Source organism: Aspergillus vadensis, assembly GCF_003184925.1.
Source record: "Aspergillus vadensis CBS 113365 unplaced genomic scaffold BO88scaffold_9, whole genome shotgun sequence".
Lineage (NCBI taxonomy): Eukaryota > Fungi > Ascomycota > Eurotiomycetes > Eurotiales > Aspergillaceae > Aspergillus > Aspergillus vadensis.
This window is the reverse complement of record NW_020292047.1, coordinates 12,803-32,578: the sequence shown is the minus strand read 5'-3', so window position 1 is coordinate 32,578 and position 19,776 is coordinate 12,803. Positions and strand designations below refer to the sequence as shown.

At 50.6% G+C, this 19,776-nt stretch overlaps 8 protein-coding genes across 8 annotated transcripts; 4 read left to right on the top strand and 4 right to left on the bottom strand.

Moving 5' to 3' along the window:
- Positions 1–482: 482 nt before the first annotated feature.
- BO88DRAFT_266460 (KH domain-containing protein) lies at positions 483–2,188 on the bottom strand. Its single transcript, XM_025702326.1, has 3 exons — positions 2,065–2,188; positions 1,457–1,928; positions 483–1,390 (listed from the first exon to the last, which is right to left on the bottom strand). The coding sequence occupies exons 2-3, from the start codon at positions 1,842–1,844 to the stop codon at positions 696–698; spliced, it is 1,083 nt and encodes a 360-aa protein (XP_025563545.1). The 5' UTR covers positions 1,845–1,928; positions 2,065–2,188; the 3' UTR covers positions 483–695.
- On the top strand, positions 2,189–2,853 carry BO88DRAFT_266459 (uncharacterized protein). Its single transcript, XM_025702325.1, has one exon. The coding sequence runs from the start codon at positions 2,397–2,399 to the stop codon at positions 2,805–2,807; it is 411 nt and encodes a 136-aa protein (XP_025563544.1). The 5' UTR covers positions 2,189–2,396; the 3' UTR covers positions 2,808–2,853.
- BO88DRAFT_404122 (alcohol dehydrogenase family protein) lies at positions 2,761–4,837 on the bottom strand. Its single transcript, XM_025706534.1, has 6 exons — positions 4,217–4,837; positions 4,007–4,153; positions 3,801–3,897; positions 3,262–3,726; positions 3,083–3,204; positions 2,761–3,002 (listed from the first exon to the last, which is right to left on the bottom strand). The coding sequence occupies exons 1-6, from the start codon at positions 4,351–4,353 to the stop codon at positions 2,900–2,902; spliced, it is 1,071 nt and encodes a 356-aa protein (XP_025563543.1). The 5' UTR covers positions 4,354–4,837; the 3' UTR covers positions 2,761–2,899.
- An 801-nt stretch (positions 4,838–5,638) lies between these two features.
- Positions 5,639–6,038, bottom strand: BO88DRAFT_338857 (putative Yippee zinc-binding protein Moh1; the record flags this gene model as incomplete). Its single annotated transcript, XM_025702999.1, has 2 exons — positions 5,639–5,872; positions 5,940–6,038. The coding sequence occupies 2 exons, from the start codon at positions 6,036–6,038 to the stop codon at positions 5,639–5,641; spliced, it is 333 nt and encodes a 110-aa protein (XP_025563542.1).
- Positions 6,039–7,414: 1,376 nt separating this feature from the next.
- BO88DRAFT_404120 (uncharacterized protein) lies at positions 7,415–9,464 on the bottom strand. Its single transcript, XM_025706533.1, has one exon. The coding sequence runs from the start codon at positions 9,205–9,207 to the stop codon at positions 7,828–7,830; it is 1,380 nt and encodes a 459-aa protein (XP_025563541.1). The 5' UTR covers positions 9,208–9,464; the 3' UTR covers positions 7,415–7,827.
- A 170-nt stretch (positions 9,465–9,634) lies between these two features.
- Positions 9,635–12,056, top strand: BO88DRAFT_424724 (GTPase-activating protein GYP6; the record flags this gene model as incomplete). Its single annotated transcript, XM_025708761.1, has 6 exons — positions 9,635–9,657; positions 9,716–9,833; positions 9,885–10,043; positions 10,112–10,629; positions 10,682–10,824; positions 10,879–12,056. 6 exons carry the CDS (start codon positions 9,635–9,637, stop codon positions 12,054–12,056), a joined length of 2,139 nt encoding a protein of 712 aa, XP_025563540.1.
- Positions 12,057–14,573: 2,517 nt separating this feature from the next.
- On the top strand, positions 14,574–15,201 carry BO88DRAFT_404117 (uncharacterized protein; the record flags this gene model as incomplete). The annotated part of the gene is made up of 1 exon (XM_025706532.1): positions 14,574–15,201. A coding segment is annotated over exon 1 (233 nt), but the record flags the coding sequence as incomplete, so codon positions are not given.
- Positions 15,185–18,583, top strand: BO88DRAFT_338633 (serine/threonine-protein kinase; the record flags this gene model as incomplete). Its single annotated transcript, XM_025702987.1, has 3 exons — positions 15,185–15,234; positions 15,340–18,257; positions 18,315–18,583. 3 exons carry the CDS (start codon positions 15,185–15,187, stop codon positions 18,581–18,583), a joined length of 3,237 nt encoding a protein of 1,078 aa, XP_025563538.1.
- Between the last annotated feature and the right edge of the window lie 1,193 nt (positions 18,584–19,776).

Here is a 19,776-nt window from a genome sequence, read left to right as displayed (position 1 = left end):
TTGTAGTATCGATAGTCCTGGTCCCTGATTGTACATGCCTGAGAAGCCCGGAGATGAAATTTGAAAGGGACCCTTGCATATGATAGAGAGAAAAACACAGCTGGGTAGCCCCTCCTGGGTTTAGATGTTTCATGTGACAGGTAAGTGAGGATAGTTGCTCGACAGGAAAAGAAGAGAGGATCAGTGGAACGGAACAAAGACAGTGCGAGTAGGGGATGGTGTGTGGAAAAGATTGCGAGTTGTGTGAGGGGGGCAGATCCCAGTTTCATTGTAGGTTTGAGGTTTCGGAAAATAAGGAAGAGAGCAACTTTTCGATCAACGGTGATGGAAAGGCAAGACTAGGTAGGATACGGAACGAAACTGGCGGGCAAGAAGGGAGAAGTCAGGAACATCAGTGGGAGGACATGATGTCGTTGGTTCCGAGTGCGGTTCATTCAAGGAGATAGTACTGGTATCTAACAGGCATGCATGGTCCGCCTCAGCAGGCTCTGGCTTCTTGCAAAGCCCAAGAAGCTCCACATACGAGAGAAATTATAGAGTAACAGAGAATATGATAGTATGAGAAAACGACAGCATCAAGAATCAAAAAGGAGTAGCACAAGAGGGGGCAGTGGTTATCGCGCGACTAGAGGTTTTTCGGGAAGAATGTTCATCAAGGGTCGAGCGGGTGAAGAGGGCGAAGCTGTGCTGGTCGTTTACTCCTGAAGCTGGCTGCGGCGGGTCTTCTCAGCCTCGAGGTTCTCGTACAGAAGGTAAAGAGCCTTCTCGTTCGCCTGAGCGCTACCCATGATGGTGAACATACGTTCGCCCGTCTCGTCATGGGGAGCCTTGGCAATGGAGATCCGGGCTCCAGAGCTCCTGCGGATCTCGGTGATCTTGCTACCACCTCTGCCAATGATGCAGCCAACCATGTCAGCGGGGATGCTGATGTTCTGTGTTTGAATTTCCTCGCCATCTTCGGTGACAAGCGGGTAACCACGGTTGCTGGTGTCGGGGTTGGATCGCCTGCCGTAGCCACCGGACTGGTCGCTGAAGTCGGCACCGTTACCGGTGCGGTTGTAAGGGCGGCTGTTGTAGCCATTGCCGACGCTCTGGTTCATGGTGCTGGTGCTCGGGGCAGTTCCAACAGACGCACGGACGGCGGGGTTGTACAGGATAGTACCGGTACCGCGCTGCCAGTCGTCAATCAAGCACTTTCCGATCTCCCAGACGGCCTTCTCGATACCCTCGGGGGTGCCCTGCACTTCGACGATACGCTCGGTCGACTGGGGGAGCATTTCCTTCTGCGCGACCATGCGCACGCCCGACGCATCCTGAATGTGCTTGATCTTGAGACCTTGGCGTCCGATGATAGTACCCATCTGGTTGTGCGAGATCAAAAGCCGAACGGCTACACAAGAGTCAGTTTGATGTAACTAGCAAACGGTTGTTTAATTAGAAGAATTGGATGACTTACGGTGAGTTCCATTGTTGGACACAATGCCGCCCATGCCCATCTGAGGGGCGCCCTCGAGCAAACCCTTGGCAACCAAAGCATAGGCTCTGGCAGTGCCGTTCAGAGGACCAGTGACGGTCAAGACGCGGTCATGAACACCAGGAACAACCTTGCTCACACCAGCCTTGACGCCGGTTTCGTCACGCAGGTCAGCAACGTTCTTGCCAGACTTGCCGATGATGATGCCGGCTTCCTTGGACGAAACGATGGCGCGAAGAGTCAGCATAGACTGAGCGTACTCTTCCTCGGTCTTGGGCGTCGTCTCAATGTCGACATCGTCAATCATGTCGACGTTGTTCGGGGAGGTCTCGTCGACCATGGTGGTATCGTGCAACTCGGTAGGGTCCATTATGTCGGTAAAAAGAGGAATGGTGAGGTTTGGGCGATAGAAAAAATCTGGGGATAGAAAAGGTAAGGTTTTTCGTTGACGGAACTTTTCCCACGAATTAGTGTTGGCACACGGGAGGGGAGTGATGATTTTCGCGAGATGTCACGGTAAAGGGATAACACAAGGAAAGAGGCAAATGAGGTGGCGCGCAGGATTGGAGCGGAGAACATGAGGCTCTTACCTAAAGTCGTAAAGTGAAGCAGAAAGACGATGAAAATCCGAAGAGATGAAAATTAATCTGCGAAATCCGGGAAGGGAAGCAGGAAGTCGATTGGGTGGCCGGAGAGGGGGCGAAGAGGATGGGATTCAGAGGGGTTTTCGGCGGGCGGGGGAAAAGGTGGAGGGATTTGGGAGATGGGGAGGGGAGACGAAGGGACGTCGGAAGGAAGAAGGGAAGGAGAAAGAGGAAGAGGTGGAGGGAAGAAGAAGAGGAGGAAAGGAGGATGGAAGAATGGAGAGGAAGAAGAGGGAGAAAGAAGCAGAGGGAAATGAGGAGGGAGGGAGGAGGGAGAGATGGGAAGCGGAGAGGAAGTGGTGGGAAGCGAGCAAAGAAGGAAAAGGTGGAAGAAGGAAAAGAGGAGGAAGAAGAAGAGAAGAGGAAGAGGAAGAGGAGCGAAAGAAAGCAGTCACTCACTCACTCACTCAGTCGGCGCTGATGCGACACCTTCGGGCTTAGTTTCGTTTTTCGGTTCACTCGTGCGGGAATCAATCAACAAGGGCTATGCCTGCTGTCTTTCCATGTCCGCCACACTGCTGGCTCGCGCAAATCCAGCTTCATCATTCACGCTGTGTGTGATCTATCTATTTTACTTCTACTTCAGGAAAATTCCCCAATTGGTCTTCTCGTCGCGTTGGTTGAGATGCTGGTGCTGTACTGCTGTGGCTGACGCTCGCCTGGTATCCTTGATTACTACCACCACATAATAATTAACGGACATTTTTGACTAGACTGCATGTCATGTAAAGAATTCAAGCGCTTCTTATCTTCATGGGTCTAGCGAGATGCCATTCTTATTCTATTTGTCCGCCTCGAAAATCACCTTTTGCACCTTCATGGCGTTGAAAATCTCATACGCCTCAACCGCCTGCGACAGGGGCATGATCTTGTCGGCCATGAAGCTATTACCACGCATTCGTCAGCATTTGCATTCATTCACCAGAAAATTCCACAAAATCATTAGTAAGAAAGAGTGACATACCCAAGACGATGCTGGTTCTTCTTCAGAACTTCCAACGCCTCTTCCGAAACGGACCGCACAGGGCACCGGCCCATCTGGACCGTGAGGTTCTTTCCATAGGCCTCACATCCATTCCACGGGATCTGACAATATCCCCAATCAATATATAGACCTCACAAAGGACTCGAAATATCACTCACCTCTCCATTGTGCACACCAACACTGCTAATGGTGCCGAACGGCCGCAGCAGATCATAACCAGTCTTCAGCGCCGGACTCAATCCCACCACCTCAATGACAGCATCAGCACCACGTCCCTCCGTCAACTCCAGGACGCGCTTGTCGAGGCCTTCCCGGTCAGTCAGGAAGTTCCAGGGCTCAGCTCCCAGCTCCCTGGCAAGTTCCAGACGCGCAGGGACGGAGTCAACCGCCAGTAAATGCTTAGGCTTGTACTCCAGCGCATTGATCAACGCACAGAGTCCGACTGGCCCGCAGCCGATGAGGACAACCGTCTGCTCTGCGATTTGCTCCTTAGTAGAGGTCTTGAATGCATTCCGCGCGGCGAAGTAGCCAGTCGGGAAGATATCCGCCATGAGGACGAGGTATTTCTCGTCGACGCCCTCAGGGGCTTTGACCACCGATCCATCCGCATTGGGGATTCTAATCTGAGCGCAGGTTCCATCACCGTTAGACACATGCTCCGGGCATCATGGCGTACGTTGAGATAAGATAGACTCACATATTCGGCCTGAGCACCATCCAGATGGTCGCAACCCAGAAGCATATTCTGTTCGCAACGGGACGAGTATCCTTGTTTGCAGTAGTAGCACTTCCCGCTATAAGAGGCAGCATGCATGCATTAGTATAAACGCCTGCAGCGATCATCAAACCAAATCCCTCCTGCAGAGGGGGGGGGGAAAGACAAAGACAAATTGAGTGACCTACCAGGACGTCGTAAAAGCACTCACGACCTTATCCCCCTTCTGGACAGACTGCACAGCATCGCCCGTCTCAACCACCACACCAGTAACTTCATGGCCCATCACATAGCCCGTCCCCGAGGGCTCTATGCCACGGTACACATGAAGGTCACTACAAAGTACCAATTAGCCTCTCCCCTCCAACTAGACAAAATAAATAGTAAAGGAAACCAACCTCCCACAAAGCGCCGTATAAGTCACCTTAACCAAAATATCCCCCGCATCCTGAATCCGAGGCACGGGGCGCTCCTCAACAGCGACCTTATAAGGGCCGCGGAAGACCACCGCGCGCATAGTATCTTTCACAGACATGATTGATTACCTTCTCCGGGAGCTGAGGAATTCAAAATTTGGAAAGTTGAAAGAAACAAGCTGTATATTGTCCAAAGCTAACTCTTAATTGAAGAGAAGAAGAAAAAGAAGAAAATAGAAAGAAATTTCTTAGAATTCACGCATCCGATAAACGGACACACCCCGCCAGATTATTATTACACTTATTTTCCCGCCCCTCAGTTTCGTTTTCCTTGTCCCCATGAGAAGAGGGAAAAATGAAAGGTCGGAGGGAGGCGTTGGTGGGTCCATTTCCCTTCCCTCGCCCTCGGAGTTGTGAGCGACCGCGGATGGCGGCGAACTGGGCTGCTGGCATGGTGGAGAGAGAGGGTGTTGGAGTAGAGGGGTAGTATGTCCAGGATGGAACTGTGTGATTATTGTACATATTTATGGTAAGTAGGTATTGCTAGGCGATTCAGCAGTATATAAGATAGTAGAGAAAAAGATGATGATTAGTGGGGGATGAGACAGGTACTTATTAGTAGTTGTTTGACGGCCGGGGTCCCCGCGGATTTAAGTACTCATGATATAGTGATAGTAGCAATTTTCGGATTCCCCCCGGGTCCTTCTTTGACTTGAGGGATCTTGAATCTTTAGTGCCTAGCGGAATTTCTTGTTACATACTTAGTTTTAAGAGGTCCTTGTAGTAGGAATTCGGGGTGGATGTTGGCGAGATGATATGGTTACATTTCGTAACTATTCTACAGTCGGACCATTTTTCCGGTTCCCATGTCCGTCATTCAACTTCTGCATAGTTTGCCATGCAATTTCTTCAGACTAACATCTATTTGATTCGTTTGTAAGATCAGTAACAGGCACTGTTCTTGTACGGTGTGCTCCAAGCGATGCTCGGAATTCTCGCCGAGAATGTCCCCACTTCGCGACCAGAGTTGGGGACATGGGCATTAGCGGTTCAGGTCGCAGTAAGTACCATTTATAAAGCTATCGGCAAGAAGGATCAGCATGAGCAAAGATTCATTCAAGGGGTGTTCTGGAAAGCCGGGCTTCTGCTATGCATTGAAATCAGGTCCACCGATTGCTCCAGTTCTGCGGTGAACTCCTTGCGCATCAAGGAAGCGGTACTCCATCCAACGCCATACACATTGCGCCACGACAAATATAACAAAGAAAACGCTCACTATAAGTATCAGCCCTTCGCAGGTCTAGTCTGTAGACCTTCGCCCAGGTGTCTTGCATGTGAAACCAGCATGCTACGTCATCAATATCCCTGGAAAGAAGATGGACACTCCGGCACACATCAAGGTACCTAGCACACCACGCACAGCAATTCTTCTTCCAGTATAAATTTCCCCTCTTTATACTTCTCACTGGCCTCGTATGCTTTGTCATACTTCCAGCCCACCGTCTCCTTGCACTGCCTGCAGTGAATATCACGGACGATATGCCTTCCGGTGGTCATGCTACGCTCCACCGCTTCAGACGAGGTGATGTTGACGACATTGCCGAAGAGGTATGCTTTGCCATGCTGGCCGCGGAAATTCTGGATGATGGTGAAGATACATGGTCAGTAGGTGTGGGGTATATATCATGGCAGAATCTCAACTTACCCGGCTTATGATATCGTCGTAATCAGCGAGATGAGTTTTGCATTGCTTACACCCGAAGATTTTGTTTGAAGTAAGATAGATGTTGTATGCCAGACCCATTGTGTCCTGATCGTGCTTGTCTTCCCAAAGCCACCTGAACAGGAGACGCCCTGAAACGTGAACTTCGAATAGGGGATGGAGGTGTCCAGATCACGAGAGCCCCAAGCTTTATAGGAGTAAAGAGGGGCAGAAAGGATGCAAGGCGTATTCAAAGTCCTGCTGCGGCTTCGCTTTCTTTGCAAGAGGGGCTGAAGTTGCTTGTACGGTAATTCTCCAAAAAATGGGGACCTTGTGACGGATAATGGTGGTTGTCTTAGCAGGTAGGAGTTAGTGCTGGGATTTCGAACCCCAATATAATATAGCCTTCCGGTGAACTGCACTTGAGCTCAAGGGGAATGTGAGGTATTCGAGGGGGTGGTGACAAGCAGCTGCGGCTCGTCTTTGTCGGGAATAAGCGGAGATGGGACTAGGACAAATGAGGAGACGGCAGGTCAGCCACTGCCAGGTGGTGTTAATGATGCGGGAAGGGTCGACAGAGTGGGATAGAAACCGAAGGAAAAGGTCAGACTATCCAAAGTAAGAATATAGGTAGGAGTGAGCTGATTGGGGGGGAGGTATGGTGTGGCACAGGAAATGGCTGAGCAGCGAGATGGAAGGAGGTGAGTTGGAGGTGGTAATCGGGCAGCTGCTCCCGGAGCTGGGAACCCCCGCATCGGACCAGGATTAAAGGGAGCCAGGCCCCATGACGCCCGCTACATTTCCCTTTAGGATCATACTCTCCACCCGCTAGAGTAAGCTTGGCTAGTTCCAAAGTCTTTTCGGTCTCTCGTTTCTTTTCATCTTCATCCCCTGCTGTTGTTGCCGTGGCGAGCATAGTCCTGGTGATTTCGTCAGACTACGTTATCTCCATACCCATTCCTTATCGCGGTTATCACCGACCCGCCTGGTTGAGCCGATAATGGGAGCCTACTAACTGACCGTAGTATACCGTCTCTGCCGTATGCAGAAGGTGAGAATATGACCTGTTTAGTGACACTTGAAATCCACGCTAGATTCACCTGGATGCACCTGATGTGATAGTCGGAATCCTTGGCAACCCTAGTCTGGCTATAATTTTAGTACGGTTGACGAGTTCAAAACAGGGCTGAAACTCTACCTGTTTGCACGGTGCATTCACATCAAATGTGAAGTATACTACCACTTAACAGAACAGAATTCTAGTCACTCCCACGATGCAGTATGACAACATTAACCCTCTGTCAGTCAATATACTGCAAAAAGCACGCTGATGAGGCCTGTCTATTGGTCTTAATTCCAGATAGTTCAACGCGTCAGCTTTGCCCCTCTTTCCCGTTATATAATTTCCGACGTCCACATTTGTGATGCCTCATGTTTTCTGTGTCTGGAGAATTCCATCAATATTTATCGTGGATTCATGATAAAGAGGTCATATTGGTCGTTCATGCTACCTGCTAGATAGCTGTCTTCTGATGTCGAAACTAATTGTGCATCCCCCGTGCCAAAGTTGCTTCGGGAAATGTTTCATCACGATACACTTGATTCTATCTACTCTTAGTATCCTATGGCTAAAGGTACTTATGTTCAGAAGATCCCTTGTCCCAGTATTTACAGCAGAAGTCCAGGGTCTGGCAAATGACCCAGTAATTTTCAGCACAGCGACACCGGTCCCTTCAATGGTAGCAGCAGCTTCCGTACTTTTGAAGGAGTCCATCCGTGTAGCTACTATTAGCCTTGGCCAAGAACTGCGTTTGGCTCAACGCAGGGGGGTATAAGTGGTCCGTCATGTCAGATGACGTTTGTGCGGCTGATTGCGCGTATGAAGTCCTGTCTACCTTTGTCCGAGTAGACCCCTGTTTCTCTCCCAGAAATGCCTGCAGTCGGTATGACCCCAGTGCTCCGTCCACCATTCCCCGAAACTATCCTCGACTTGTTCGTCAACTTTGGGCAGCCTTTCATCTCGTTTTAGGCCACACAGAGCACAAGCGTGAGGCGCCTTCAAAGCCCCCTGACTAGCAGGAAGTGTCGTTACCCGAGTATTCTCCTGTATGACCTGAACTGGTTGTCGTTTGGTGGCTTGAACAACGGAGTTAAAGATTGCGGTCCGGTCGCGCCACATGGAAAGTACATCAACAGCTTGTTGCTTTTCCTTGATATCTTCGTTCTTGTTCACTGTGTTGAGCTTCATACCTCCCGACTTCCCTGAACGAGCCGGGCCAATCCTCATGCTCTGACTCAGTATGGAGTCCCGCTTCCACCGTAGGCTTCGGCCGGCAACAACCCGCGCGGCAGTTTTTAGAGTATAGATGATCAGAGTCGCAGTGTTCTCAAGTTGTTCCTTTTGTTGCATTTCCTTTCTTGCTTTGGTGGCATCTTGCCGAAGTTCATCCAGTAACTGAGGAAATAGCTCAAGCAAAACAGATGGCGGAGGTATATTGGTCGGACGAACTTGATCGGCTGTTGTAGGATGACTAGATGTTGGGAAAGAGCTTGTTGTTTTCGATGGACCAACCGTAGACTTCGGGGCCTGCACTTCCTTGCGAGGCGCCCGGTTTACTGAGGCTGTAGCACCTGAGGTGCCTGTTTGACTGGGAACTGTAGGCGGACCGTCAACAAAGTCGCCCCAATCCTCGAAAGGGTCTTCCTGGGTAGAAAGAGCCGGTTTGAGACTTGGCAGTTCCTTTTTGCGTGCTTCAGGTACCATCCGATTCGCAGCGGGCGTCCGCTTAGAGGATGGGGGTATATCATCACTTAATGACAATGAATCTAATAAGTCGGAAGGCGCCGGACTTCTCGCAACTGGCGTGAGCTTAGGTTCCTTCATGACCCTGTGAGACTGTAACTCGGCATTTGCTGGTGATTTAGTAGCAGCCACGTCCGCACTCTCGAATTCGCCCCAGTCATCGCTTGCATCATCTGGAACACTTTCAAGGGTGGCATCGAATAAGACATCATTTCCGTGTCCGTATTGGGTCAGCCCTGAAGTACTAGGCGCCTTGAAAGCTGAGTCGTCCCAGCTGTCGTCGAAATGAGGCGATTTCGTTGCATTTTTATTCGGGATGGATGAAGGACCGGTGAAAGATTCTTCAAATGCATCCAAACCAGGGATCAAGGAAGTCGACTGTAACCCGGCGGACTGCTGACTTGAACCTCTCTGGGATGGAGGGGGAGCAGCCCCCATACCGAACTCTGCAAAAAGATCTGCAGACATAATGTTGTGTATGATAGTAGTGAGAGACTATGTAAATATATTGACGGGAGATAAGGCGGATGCACTGTAGTAGTGATAGGTGGTTTGCGGCTTGAAGAACGAGAGCACATCTAACAATAAGTGTGTCGCAAAAGTCGAGGAGCAAATGAAAGCAACGCCTTGAACTTCCTTCAGGCTCTATATCCGAAGCGATGAGCGCCTCCAACCCCAAACTAGACAACTCCCCGGCGGACAGATAGAGAAAGCGTGACCGGAAGTGTGGCTGCTGAGCTAGGGAAGTTCCAAGGCGGTCCACTAGCAGCTCCTCCACACGATCGCCGCTGGTACTTAAATTGCGGGCGGCACCGTGTTTCTGTCCCCTCACTCCTCCAAGCGCTAGCCAAACACGAGGCAGGCAACTCATTCCGGCAAGCAGCCATTTGGTGAAATGAGGGGCATTGAGGAGACAAGGTATACCCATGCATCAGTCCCCCATCTGCAGCACAGATGCAGCTAACGTATCGGCCAGGCAACGATGGAATACTTTCTTTCGCGACAATAACCACCCCGCCGATATCCGGACTGCCCTTCGGTCGGAACAAGGAGATAAACTGTGCGAGGATGGATTGAGGTCTATTTGCTGGAAGGCATGCGCTTGTGGCCATTATGATCTGGTCATCGTGCTTACCTGAGCGTAGGCGTTTCTGCTTTTCGATGATCTCGACCGAGCGCAATGGCCGCAGAAGATCGCCGATTCGCGAAGTGTTTATGTCGCCCTGAAAGCCCATTTCTTGAAATACATCGAACATCCAGACGACCTGCAGTCGACAGTTGATCCGCTGGCGGACGATGAAACGGTATGTTATCTCTGGCTACGCTGTCGTTGGCGGAAGACTTGACCGGCTGATGAGAGGTCTTTGTTAAGTCACCATGGCAAACGTTACGTGATGACGAGCAGTCGAGGGCGGATATCGCCCAGGACGTCGACCGATGTTTACAGGAAAACTTCTTCTTTCGCGAGCCCTCTACCAAGTCTAAAATGATCGACATCTTGTTCATCTACTCAAAACTGAATCCCGACTTAGGCTATCGTCAAGGCATGCATGAGATTCTGGCTCCGCTCCTTTGGGTCATTGATAGAGACGCCATCGAGCCAAAGTCACTGCAAGAGTCCAGCGCCAAAGAAGCTGATGACGACCTGATGCATATTCTCCTCAATGCCGATTATGTGGAGCACGACTCTTTTACATTATTTTGCTCGGTTATGCAGAATGTTCGCGTGTATTATGAGCATAATAGACACCGGTCAGAGAATGGCCAGGCGGATGTGATACCGATCGTTCACCAATGCCACCGCATTCATAATGATTTGTTGGTAACCGCGGATTTGGAGCTGGCGGATCATCTGCAAGCCCTTGAAATCTTACCGCAGATATTCCTCACGTAAGTACAACTCGCTACGCGACTCTTGGATTGCAATGCTAATCTTAGAAAGGCGCTGGATGCGTCTACTGTTTGGTCGAGAGTTCGCTTTCCAAGATGTTCTTCTCATTTGGGATCGCCTTTTCGCGGAAGGGTTACGACCCGAACTCATAGACTTTGTGTGCGTCGCCATGCTGCTACGAATCCGATGGCAACGTGAGTTACATTTGCTATGCAGACTGTTTGCTACAAGTTGCTGAGTTGATCTAGTGTTGCGCGCCGATTCCTCGAGTGCTTTAGGTCTCTTGCTTCGGTACCCTTCCCCTCAACCACACGAACCTCTAAGCTTCGTGCATGATGCGATATACCTGGAGCAAAACCCAACGCCTGATCGAGGCGTCTTCATCATTTCCAAGTATTCCGGAAGACCGCCGGATCCCACCAAAGGACTTGGGCAACCAAATTCAAAGCATATGAACAGCAAAAAGTTCCGCCTGCGGAGCGTCTCAAGAGATCTAAGCGAAAGCAGCTCCCCATCCAGGTCACCTGCAAGGAATAGCCCCAAGAGTCTGGAGACGCTCTTCCAAGACGTCTCTGAGGGCATACAGCGTCGAACAGAGGCGTGGGGTGTAGCCAAGGCTGTCCGGGGTGCGGTGAGTGAAGCCAAGAGAAACATGCAATCTATCCAGTCGGAGCACTATCCCCGGACTGCACGGCATGAACCGTCCAGCTCAACTATAGGCATGCCGTGGGACCATGGCACCGACATTGCAGTCCAGTGGAAGACGAAGGTTGAACAACTGGAGGAACGAAACAGGAAGCTTGCCAAAAATCTCGGCAATGCCTTGAATGACATCCGGAGCCACTTGATGAGAGCAGAAGGAATCGATAAGAAGACCACGGACGCCTTGAAGAAGGCGCTCACCCAAGTTCAGTCAGTCCAGAGCTGTCTTGAAGACTCTTCCATCCCTCCAGGTACCGTGGAGCAGGGTCCCAACGAAAGTGGTGAGGGAGACCAGGAATCGCTGTCCGACACCTCTAAACCCGCGAGTGAGCAAGCTGAGACGGTGCTCGACAAAGCAAGTGACGCCTCGTCAGCGGCGCGCAAACCTAGTGTGTCTGCGAAGTCATCACGATCGTCCGTTGAATGCGAAACGAAGACTCGTAGAGCATCGAGCAATGGCCAGATTCCCTCATCCATGCCACTTCGACATGCCGTACGTCCATCACTGGCAGATTCGGAGTTTTCGTGGATGCTCGGGGGCGGGCGACAGTTTTCGAGTTTCGTTAGCCCGGCATCCGTGCCGCCCGAACAGACCCGACATGGAGAAATGCGAGCCAAACCGAGTACTCTATTTGGCAACGGTGACGAGGAGCATGGAAGGCCTGACGCTGAGGCCGACGGATTGGCGCTGCGGAGTCTTCGGGGACCCAAAGCCCGTGAATAGTCCGGATGCGCTTTCTGTGCGACTCAATATATATTTTCTCGAAGTCAGCCTCCGGCATTCTTGTTGATCCGTTATACCCATTGTCGTTGTTGAGGCGACTGCATCGGACTACAGATTTTGCTTATTTCTTTTGCATACTGGCTTGACAGGCCGCAAATGTATTATCCGGTCCAGTTGATCATAGCGTCTGTCTCAAACTTTTTCCCCCTATTTATCTGCAAGAGATTATTATGAATGTACAAAGGAAATGAGGATAAAGTGGGAATAGCAGACCGGACGGGAGCCTGGAGCTAGCCCGACTATTGTAGGCAACAAGAAATACAAGTGCCCAAGCAGGAACCTGACTTGCGTAAGTTGTCGACGAAATCTTCGGTACTGGGGCCCTTTGATCGCATGGATCTCCCATGGAAGCAACGCGGCCTCCACATGCCAGCGTGACTGGCAGACGTTCTGACTTCTAAGGTTCCAAACGGTGTCTTTACTGTGCAGCCACGGCGAACGCCAATTGGTCTGGAACCCGCCGGTGAGCTTAGTGCGGACGTGTACAATTGATCGTCGGGGCCTTCTGTCTAATCACTTATGGAAGTCGAAGGTCGGTAGTTCCCTGTGCGGTTGGCCCCAATCAAGTCAAATGCATCATTCGGTGCTTGCGGCGATCTACAACCGCAACGGGGGCTGGCTGATCGAGTTACTTTGGGCCGCCAAGATGAGCAAAAAGTTGAATCATCCACTTTCTACCGGGGAGGTTAAAGGTAGTACGTACAGTAGCTAGGTTAGGAGGGGGGAGGGGAAATTTTTTTCGAACAGGAAATGATCGGAAGAATAATAATACATTGAAATAGTCCAGAAGCATGTTTTCGAAGTTGGCAGAATGGATCGAACCATATGAAAGTATACTAACTGATCGGTTTCGTCCGTAGCCCGTCGGGAATTACATCACCACCATGCATGGTTGGGTGGTTCCATTGGGGAAAATGGCTTGGAAGCCGTAGTAGTAGTTTAGGTAGTCTATTGACGGAGGGTGTTAGACTCAAGGAAGTTAGGAACTCAAGTAGTATCTCCGATGGGGGCGTTTTTTGGAAAGGGATTGATGGACTGCATTAGCGACTCCATAGTTTGTGGTTGTTGTCAATGGCTCGCATGGATCCAGGATGGGTATTGAGGAGGGAGGGGGGGGAAGAAGGCTTTCTTGCATTCTCTCTCTCTCTCCCCTTTCCCTACAACTTCCCCGACCGTGCCGGACCACCGATATTTGTTTAACCTTGAAACTACATTCTTAAAAGAAAAAAGAAGAAAAGTTATTGACGGGTTGGCAGGCTGGCTGACTACCAACGCTAGCTTGACTTCTTGACAGACTTTACATACTCCCGTTTGAGTCCGATCTACCATCACTACTACCATTATTACTTATTTTGTTCTTCCCTGACAGCTCCCCTCCTCGTGCGTGGAGCTGCCAAATAAGTCCCAAATACCCAACCTAGGTACTTACTAGACAGTCCATTAGACAAAACTACTAAAAGGGAGCAAGAGAAAGGATCATCTGAAACCTCATTTCCGCTGGTTCTTCTTCTAGTCTTACGTCCGCGGGATAACCAGAACGTCATTCATCCCCCCCCCTCCTCCCTCCGCGAAAGAAACATCGTCAAGTTAACATCTTCATCATCTTTCCCTACTACGGTCTCCACTATTTACCCACCCCAACTTACTCGCTTCTACCAAATTTTTCTTCCCTTTCCTTCCCCTACAACGGCATCCCTTTCTCCAGAGGATCGGATCCTCCTCTCACGGGTCTCCCCAATACTGGAGAGGCCATTACAACTTCCCCCTCTTCCTTGGCCAGTCTTTGGCCACTTTTTTTGTCGGTTCGAAGGCCCGGCGCCGACCTTACCTCCTTACCCTTCTACCACCCGCCACTGCAACATCTGCTTCATCTGCAGGCCATTGGGCCTCCCTGTGACTAATTCCCACCAACAAGAGACTCCCTTACTACTTAGGCTTTCTCCAGCTACCTTGTTCCTCTCCCCCCGCGTGCTACGCCTCCTTCGCAACTGTATGGTACCTGTGACCTCACGAAACAGCTGCCCACTCGACTTCCCGCCCGCAGTCCGCTGACAGCCTTTTTTAACCTCCCTCCTCCACCTTCACTGTCGACCACGGACTGACCGACTCACTGCAAGTCTCGTTTGTCTCATTAAGTGCATTGAGATCCCGACAAGCAGGAGGGTTCTGGTTAATCTTTCTCCCCCTCGCAGTAACTCGTGATTTTATCCCAACGCACCGATCTGCAAGTGGAAAAAAAAAGAAAAAACCAGGGAAAGAAAAAAAGAGACCCCGGAGCAGAGCAACAGAATCGTTTTCCCTATAAGATAACCAAGGGAGGCAGACAGACAAGAAAACTTGCAGGTCTCGCCAAACAAACCGCCGTGGATGGTCAATGTTCTGTTATCCCATGTAGCAATAAATCTCGCCGTCATTCTTTCCTAGCCCTCTTTGTTTTCAACTCATTACGAGTTGCGCCGATTTGAACCGCTTGTTGTCAATCGGTCTGGTCGGTGCTGGCCCCTACGCTCTCATTTACTTGGGAAAATATGGGTTCTACTTCCTATAATCCCGATGGTTAGTCTCCCATTTCTGTGATCGTTCTCTTTGATCAACACCCTTTCCGCTGCTTCTCCTAGCGCACCAATCGAGCAGGGAAGAGTTGTTGGCTTTGAGCAGGAAGAGTTCGATAGGTTTATGCAAATGGCGACCAAGGCGCTTCGGCCTAGGAAGGCAAAGCTGCAAGAGCGAAACGACGACCGTGTCGAACTTTCGCCGATGTGGTTGTCCAACCTATGGGAATCCCAGTCGACTTATCCAGACCGTTTACCCACATACTTGGATATGCATCTCGGAACAAGTCAGCCACTTCATTCCACATTGCTGAAGGGTGTATCCGGGAGGGGCGCAGGAGAAGCGGATGATATCACCATTAGCTAGGGAGCAAAGGGATGCTGGCAGAACAGAAGCTAACGACCTCCTGCCATACAGGTGAACCAAGCCCATTGTCGTCCCCCGTGGGACCCCTTTCCGCGTCGCCCGAGTCGGACCCTTTTATGAGACGCCTCTCTGGGCACACTGAGGACTCGATGAAATACTCTGCAGACACACTCTCCTCGGGCTATGATCATCTCTCCAGGTACGTGGCCGATGGGCGGGGTTCTCCTTGCAGTAGGATCGTATATGCATTTGCGCAAAGCACGCAGACAGGAACTAAAAGGAATTTTCTATTGCTCTTCTGCAGGTCTTCTCTGCTGGATCCTGAACATGGACTTGGCCCATCTGGTCTAGATCGCATACGTCAACAGCCATCACGCGTCTTTACCCTTCCGAACATGTCTGCCTCATCGCTCGCGCCTATGACCTCACGTAGCCATTCACCTTCACCACGCTCCGCTTCTTCGACCAGAGCCCACCCCTCACGCCTCCCATCGACCGAAGAATTCGGCACATTAGAAGATCTTCACCGCTTCCCGTGCGAATCGCTACATTCGTTTTCCTTTGCCCAACAATCCGAGGAACTACTGAATAACCGGCATAACATCCTGAAAAGGTCAATAGACTTCATGCGCGACCGCTTCGGCTGGAGCACCAGCAACAGTGCGGGGCTTGCTGGCGCTCAGGCTCGATTCGGTGGAGATGCTGATACCCAGAGCGTGGTGGACTACTTGTCGAAAACCAGTGTTTCGGGGAGGGATGACCGCTACAACTACGCTGGGTTATCGCGCGGACCTATGACCGGACCTGCTGATGTGGACAGTGGCAATATCTTTGAAAGGGCATTTGCAGAACCCCAGCTTTCCGCGAACCAGTTTAAGGGTATGGTCCAGGAGCAGGGACCGCCCGATGTCCTGCGTTCCTCGGTCCAGGCATCAGAAGATCTAGCGCCCCCGCTGAGGACAGACTCGAGGCCGTACCCCAGGCGCGTAAGCATAAAAAAACGTACTTATACCGAGGCTGGCTCTATTACTGCCCAGGGCAAGCTGATGGAAACTCTAGCACCCTTCACCGCCACGGACCCCTTATCTCCTACCAGTACCTCAAGTCTAGGATATGGTTTCCCCGTTCCTGTCCTACACACCCACAGCAGCAAGTGGACACCCGCATCACAAGCCGTGTTCAGGACCGAGTCGCATGAACCATGGACCATCTTGGCGGCGAATGACATCTCGTGTCTCATCTTTGGTGTCACACAAGCGGAGCTCCGCAAGCTAAGTATCCTCGAAGTCGTACAGAAAGACCGCAGACAGTGGGTTGAGTCGAAACTGCGGGACCCCACCACTGATGCTGCCGTAAGGGCCCAACCTTCGCCGGATAAAACTCGTGTCAAGCCTGTGAATCCGAAATCGATGGGAATGGGCAATGGTGTAACAGCGCAGCTGCTCAGCAAGCCTCCTTCTCGAGCAAGGGCTCCGAGGAGGGCCCAGACTGATGACGGATACGGCTCGAGCGCAAGGCAACTGAATCACCCGGCCACCAAGTCCCGAGGTGTACTGCTGTGCGGAGATGTGGTACCCATTGAAAAGCGCGATGGCAAGAGAGGCTCTGCCAGCATCTGGGTGATGGAAAAGCGTGGTGGGTTGATTTGGGTGATGGAGGAGATCCAGGAGAATGTCGCGTTCGTTCGCTGCGATGAATCCTGGAACATTGCTGACGCCACTGGTGATATTGATAAAGTCTGGGGTCAGGGTGCGGCGAAGACTGGAGAACGGATCACGGAGTTGCTTCCTAATCTTCCATCAGACTGCCTTGAATCTCCAATCGATCAAGGCCTCAACAAAATCACCGAGAAGAAGTACTTCGCTTCTCGCACGTCAGCTGGAATCTGCATACCGTCCACCATCACCAAGGGCGACAGCTCAAGATGCCTTCGAATATCGAGCTTTCCTCATGTCGCAGGTATGATGGTGCTATCCTCTTCGACTTTGAAAATTGTCAGCTCCAATTCCGTCTTCTCGTCCGCGCTGTTTGGACATGAGCGACCTGAAGGCCTACACGTTAATGATCTGATACCTGGTTTCGACGGCTTGCTCAACGTGCTCACCGAGGAGGAGAGTGTACCGCTGGTTGACGGTCTGGTGATCTCTGAACCCAGCTTCCGGAGAGCGCGTACCCTTTCTATTCTTCGCGATGGCAAATCTAATGTGGCCTCGGTCTTCCTAGAACCATCTGGCCTTGCTGCCGTGCATCGCGATGGCTCTTCGATTGCTGTAGATGTCCAGATGCGTGTGGCCAAGAGCGGTACAATGTTCCCCAAGGCACGAGATGATGCCACTTCGGGAGACCACAGCGACTCGGAGTTTGAGGCTGTCACAGAGCTTGTATACGCACTTTGGGTGACATATTCGAGACATATCCACTCGGCAGCTCCCGCGGCTGGCTTCCCTTCTCCGCCGTCCCGAACAGAAAGCCCGTCTTCTATTTCTGCGTCGAATCTGGCTTCTACAACGGCTTTTACTCCTTATGTTATTGGCTCGGAGCGGACATCGGTAGAGACGCACATACCGACGTCTACTTTAAGCCAGCAGTTGAGTGAGGCAGCTTCGCAACCGTTAACAGACAAACCGGTTCAGCCAGTGCCCGAAGTAAGACCGGCTGGTACCAAAGAGGTGCCCCAAAAACGCACAATTGCCGATTACATTATCCTCGAAGAGATGGGTCAAGGAGCCTACGGAGAAGTCAAGCTTGCGCGCATGAAGAAGATTCCGACCAAGAAAGTCGTTCTGAAGTATGTTACGAAGAAACGGATTCTTGTCGATACATGGACCCGCGATCGTCGTCTAGGAACGGTACCATTAGAAATCCATGTTCTGAACTATCTCCGACGCGACGGTCTGAAACATCCCAACATCGTGGAAATGGAAGGATTTTTCGAGGACGACATCAATTATTACATCGAGATGACGCCACACGGGCTACCTGGAATGGACCTCTTTGATTATATTGAGCTGAAAGCGAATATGGATGAGGCGGAATGCCAGAGCATCTTCAAGCAGGTTGTGGATGCAATTCATCATCTCCATACGAAGGCTTTGGTCGTGCATCGCGACATCAAAGACGAGAACGTCATTTTGGACGGGGAAGGTCGGATTAAGCTGATTGACTTTGGGAGTGCCGCCTATATCAAGAATGGACCCTTTGATGTGTTTGTGGGCACGATTGGTAAATAACCCCACCTGGAACCGAATACAATAATTCTAGAAAGCTAACTTGTTGAAGATTATGCGGCACCTGAGGTTCTTCAAGGCAAATCCTACCGAGGCAAGGAGCAAGACATTTGGGCCCTTGGTATCTTACTCTACACCATCGTCTACAAAGAGAATCCCTTCTACAATGTTGACGAAATCTTGGACCACCCTCTTCGAGTTCCGTTCTTGCCCTTCTCGGAGGATTGCATCGACCTAATCCGGAGGATGCTTGACCGAGATGTGGACAACCGGCTGACGATCAGTGAAGTTTTGGAGCATCCATGGATGATTGATAGTTGAGCACTACGACAAAGAAGATGAAATGCGCCATGGCATGATACGTTGGATGATATTGTGCAGCTTTTCAGATATCGCACGCCCGCCTATACAAAGACATGGTCTTTCTCAATCTTGCTTACACTTCCGTGACGTTGAAGATGGTGATAACGAGCAGCGTATGCGATGACTCCAGATGCAATGGAATTTATGAATGAAAATGATAAAAATGGATGGAGTCGAGCAGGATGAAACGGTTCAAGGGCATATAGGAGCGTGGGGGGAACGTGCGGATTGGGGGCATGAGACGGGACGGGAATCATTGGGAACGGATGATAACGAAAATGCCTGAACAGACCGAGAGGCCCGTGGGTCATTTGTATAGAGGTTTACGGAGGCTGAGATACCCCATTGTCATCTTGTTATGCTCTTTTGGTTAGATGATGTTCTTTTTCTTTTCTTTTTCTTTTTTTTTGCATTTACTTGGACCATCTTTGATACCATGCATGGCCCAGGGGTGATGAGAATTGGCAGTACATGCATATGAAAGATCCGATATACCCTCAGCAGTGGTGTTATTTTCTATTTTCTTTTTCTTTGACACGCCAAGTGTTTACATGTTTTCTAAGCCACAAGGAGCCAGTCTGCAGTTTAGAATTAAGCGGGCACGAATAGAGAGACACGACCAATTCATGCACACTCAATCAGCCAGTTACTTTCTTACTTTCTGTTTGGTTCCAGTCCGTATCCCACATGGCGCGAGGATCTCGCCGGGCTTGCTTACCTTACCAACTGCGGGGGTGGAAGCGGGGGAAGAAAAAAGCCAAAGACTAGTGCTCGTAAAAGTAATAGTCTAGCCATAGCTATACTAGTAATTAATCTATAGTCTAGCCAGTAAGTGAGGCAGTCAAAACTCGTGGCCGTCAGCCGCCTGAGAAACTCCGGCGTTGATCCGTGATGTACTGAGTAAGATCACACCAAATAGAATGAAGTAAGTCTGTCAGTAATTAGGTGCTCATCTCAATGTCTTTTCCCATCAGATTAGTAGCCAATAACCACACAATAGAGTGTAACTTGGTACGTAGGCTGTTCCTATACAACAGTAAAGAACCCAAGTGTACCCCGGGTAAAAGTAACACTACCTATCACATAACCAAGAGTAATCTCATCAATTAGTTTGTATGTGACAAAAGTGGATGAACCCGAGGATGTGAGGA

What these genes read in the sequence shown, in the direction of transcription:
- BO88DRAFT_266459 (XM_025702325.1), top strand. Translation starts at nt 2,397, where the DNA reads ATGGGAAGCGGAGAGGAAGTGGTGGGAAGCGAGCAAAGAAGGAAAAGG.
- BO88DRAFT_266460 (XM_025702326.1), bottom strand. Translation starts at nt 1,844, where the DNA reads ATGGACCCTACCGAGTTGCACGATACCACCATGGTCGACGAGACCTCC. An exon ending in GTCCAACAATGGAACTCACC is followed by an intron (nt 1,391 to 1,456) that starts GTAAGTCATCCA and finishes ACTCTTGTGTAG; the next exon opens with CCGTTCGGCTTTTGATCTCG.
- BO88DRAFT_404122 (XM_025706534.1), bottom strand. Translation starts at nt 4,353, where the DNA reads ATGTCTGTGAAAGATACTATGCGCGCGGTGGTCTTCCGCGGCCCTTAT. An exon ending in ATGGTGCTCAGGCCGAATAT is followed by an intron (nt 3,727 to 3,800) that starts GTGAGTCTATCT and finishes ACCTGCGCTCAG; the next exon opens with ATTAGAATCCCCAATGCGGA. An exon ending in TTGGTGTGCACAATGGAGAG is followed by an intron (nt 3,205 to 3,261) that starts GTGAGTGATATT and finishes GGATATTGTCAG; the next exon opens with ATCCCGTGGAATGGATGTGA.
- BO88DRAFT_404120 (XM_025706533.1), bottom strand. Translation starts at nt 9,207, where the DNA reads ATGTCTGCAGATCTTTTTGCAGAGTTCGGTATGGGGGCTGCTCCCCCT.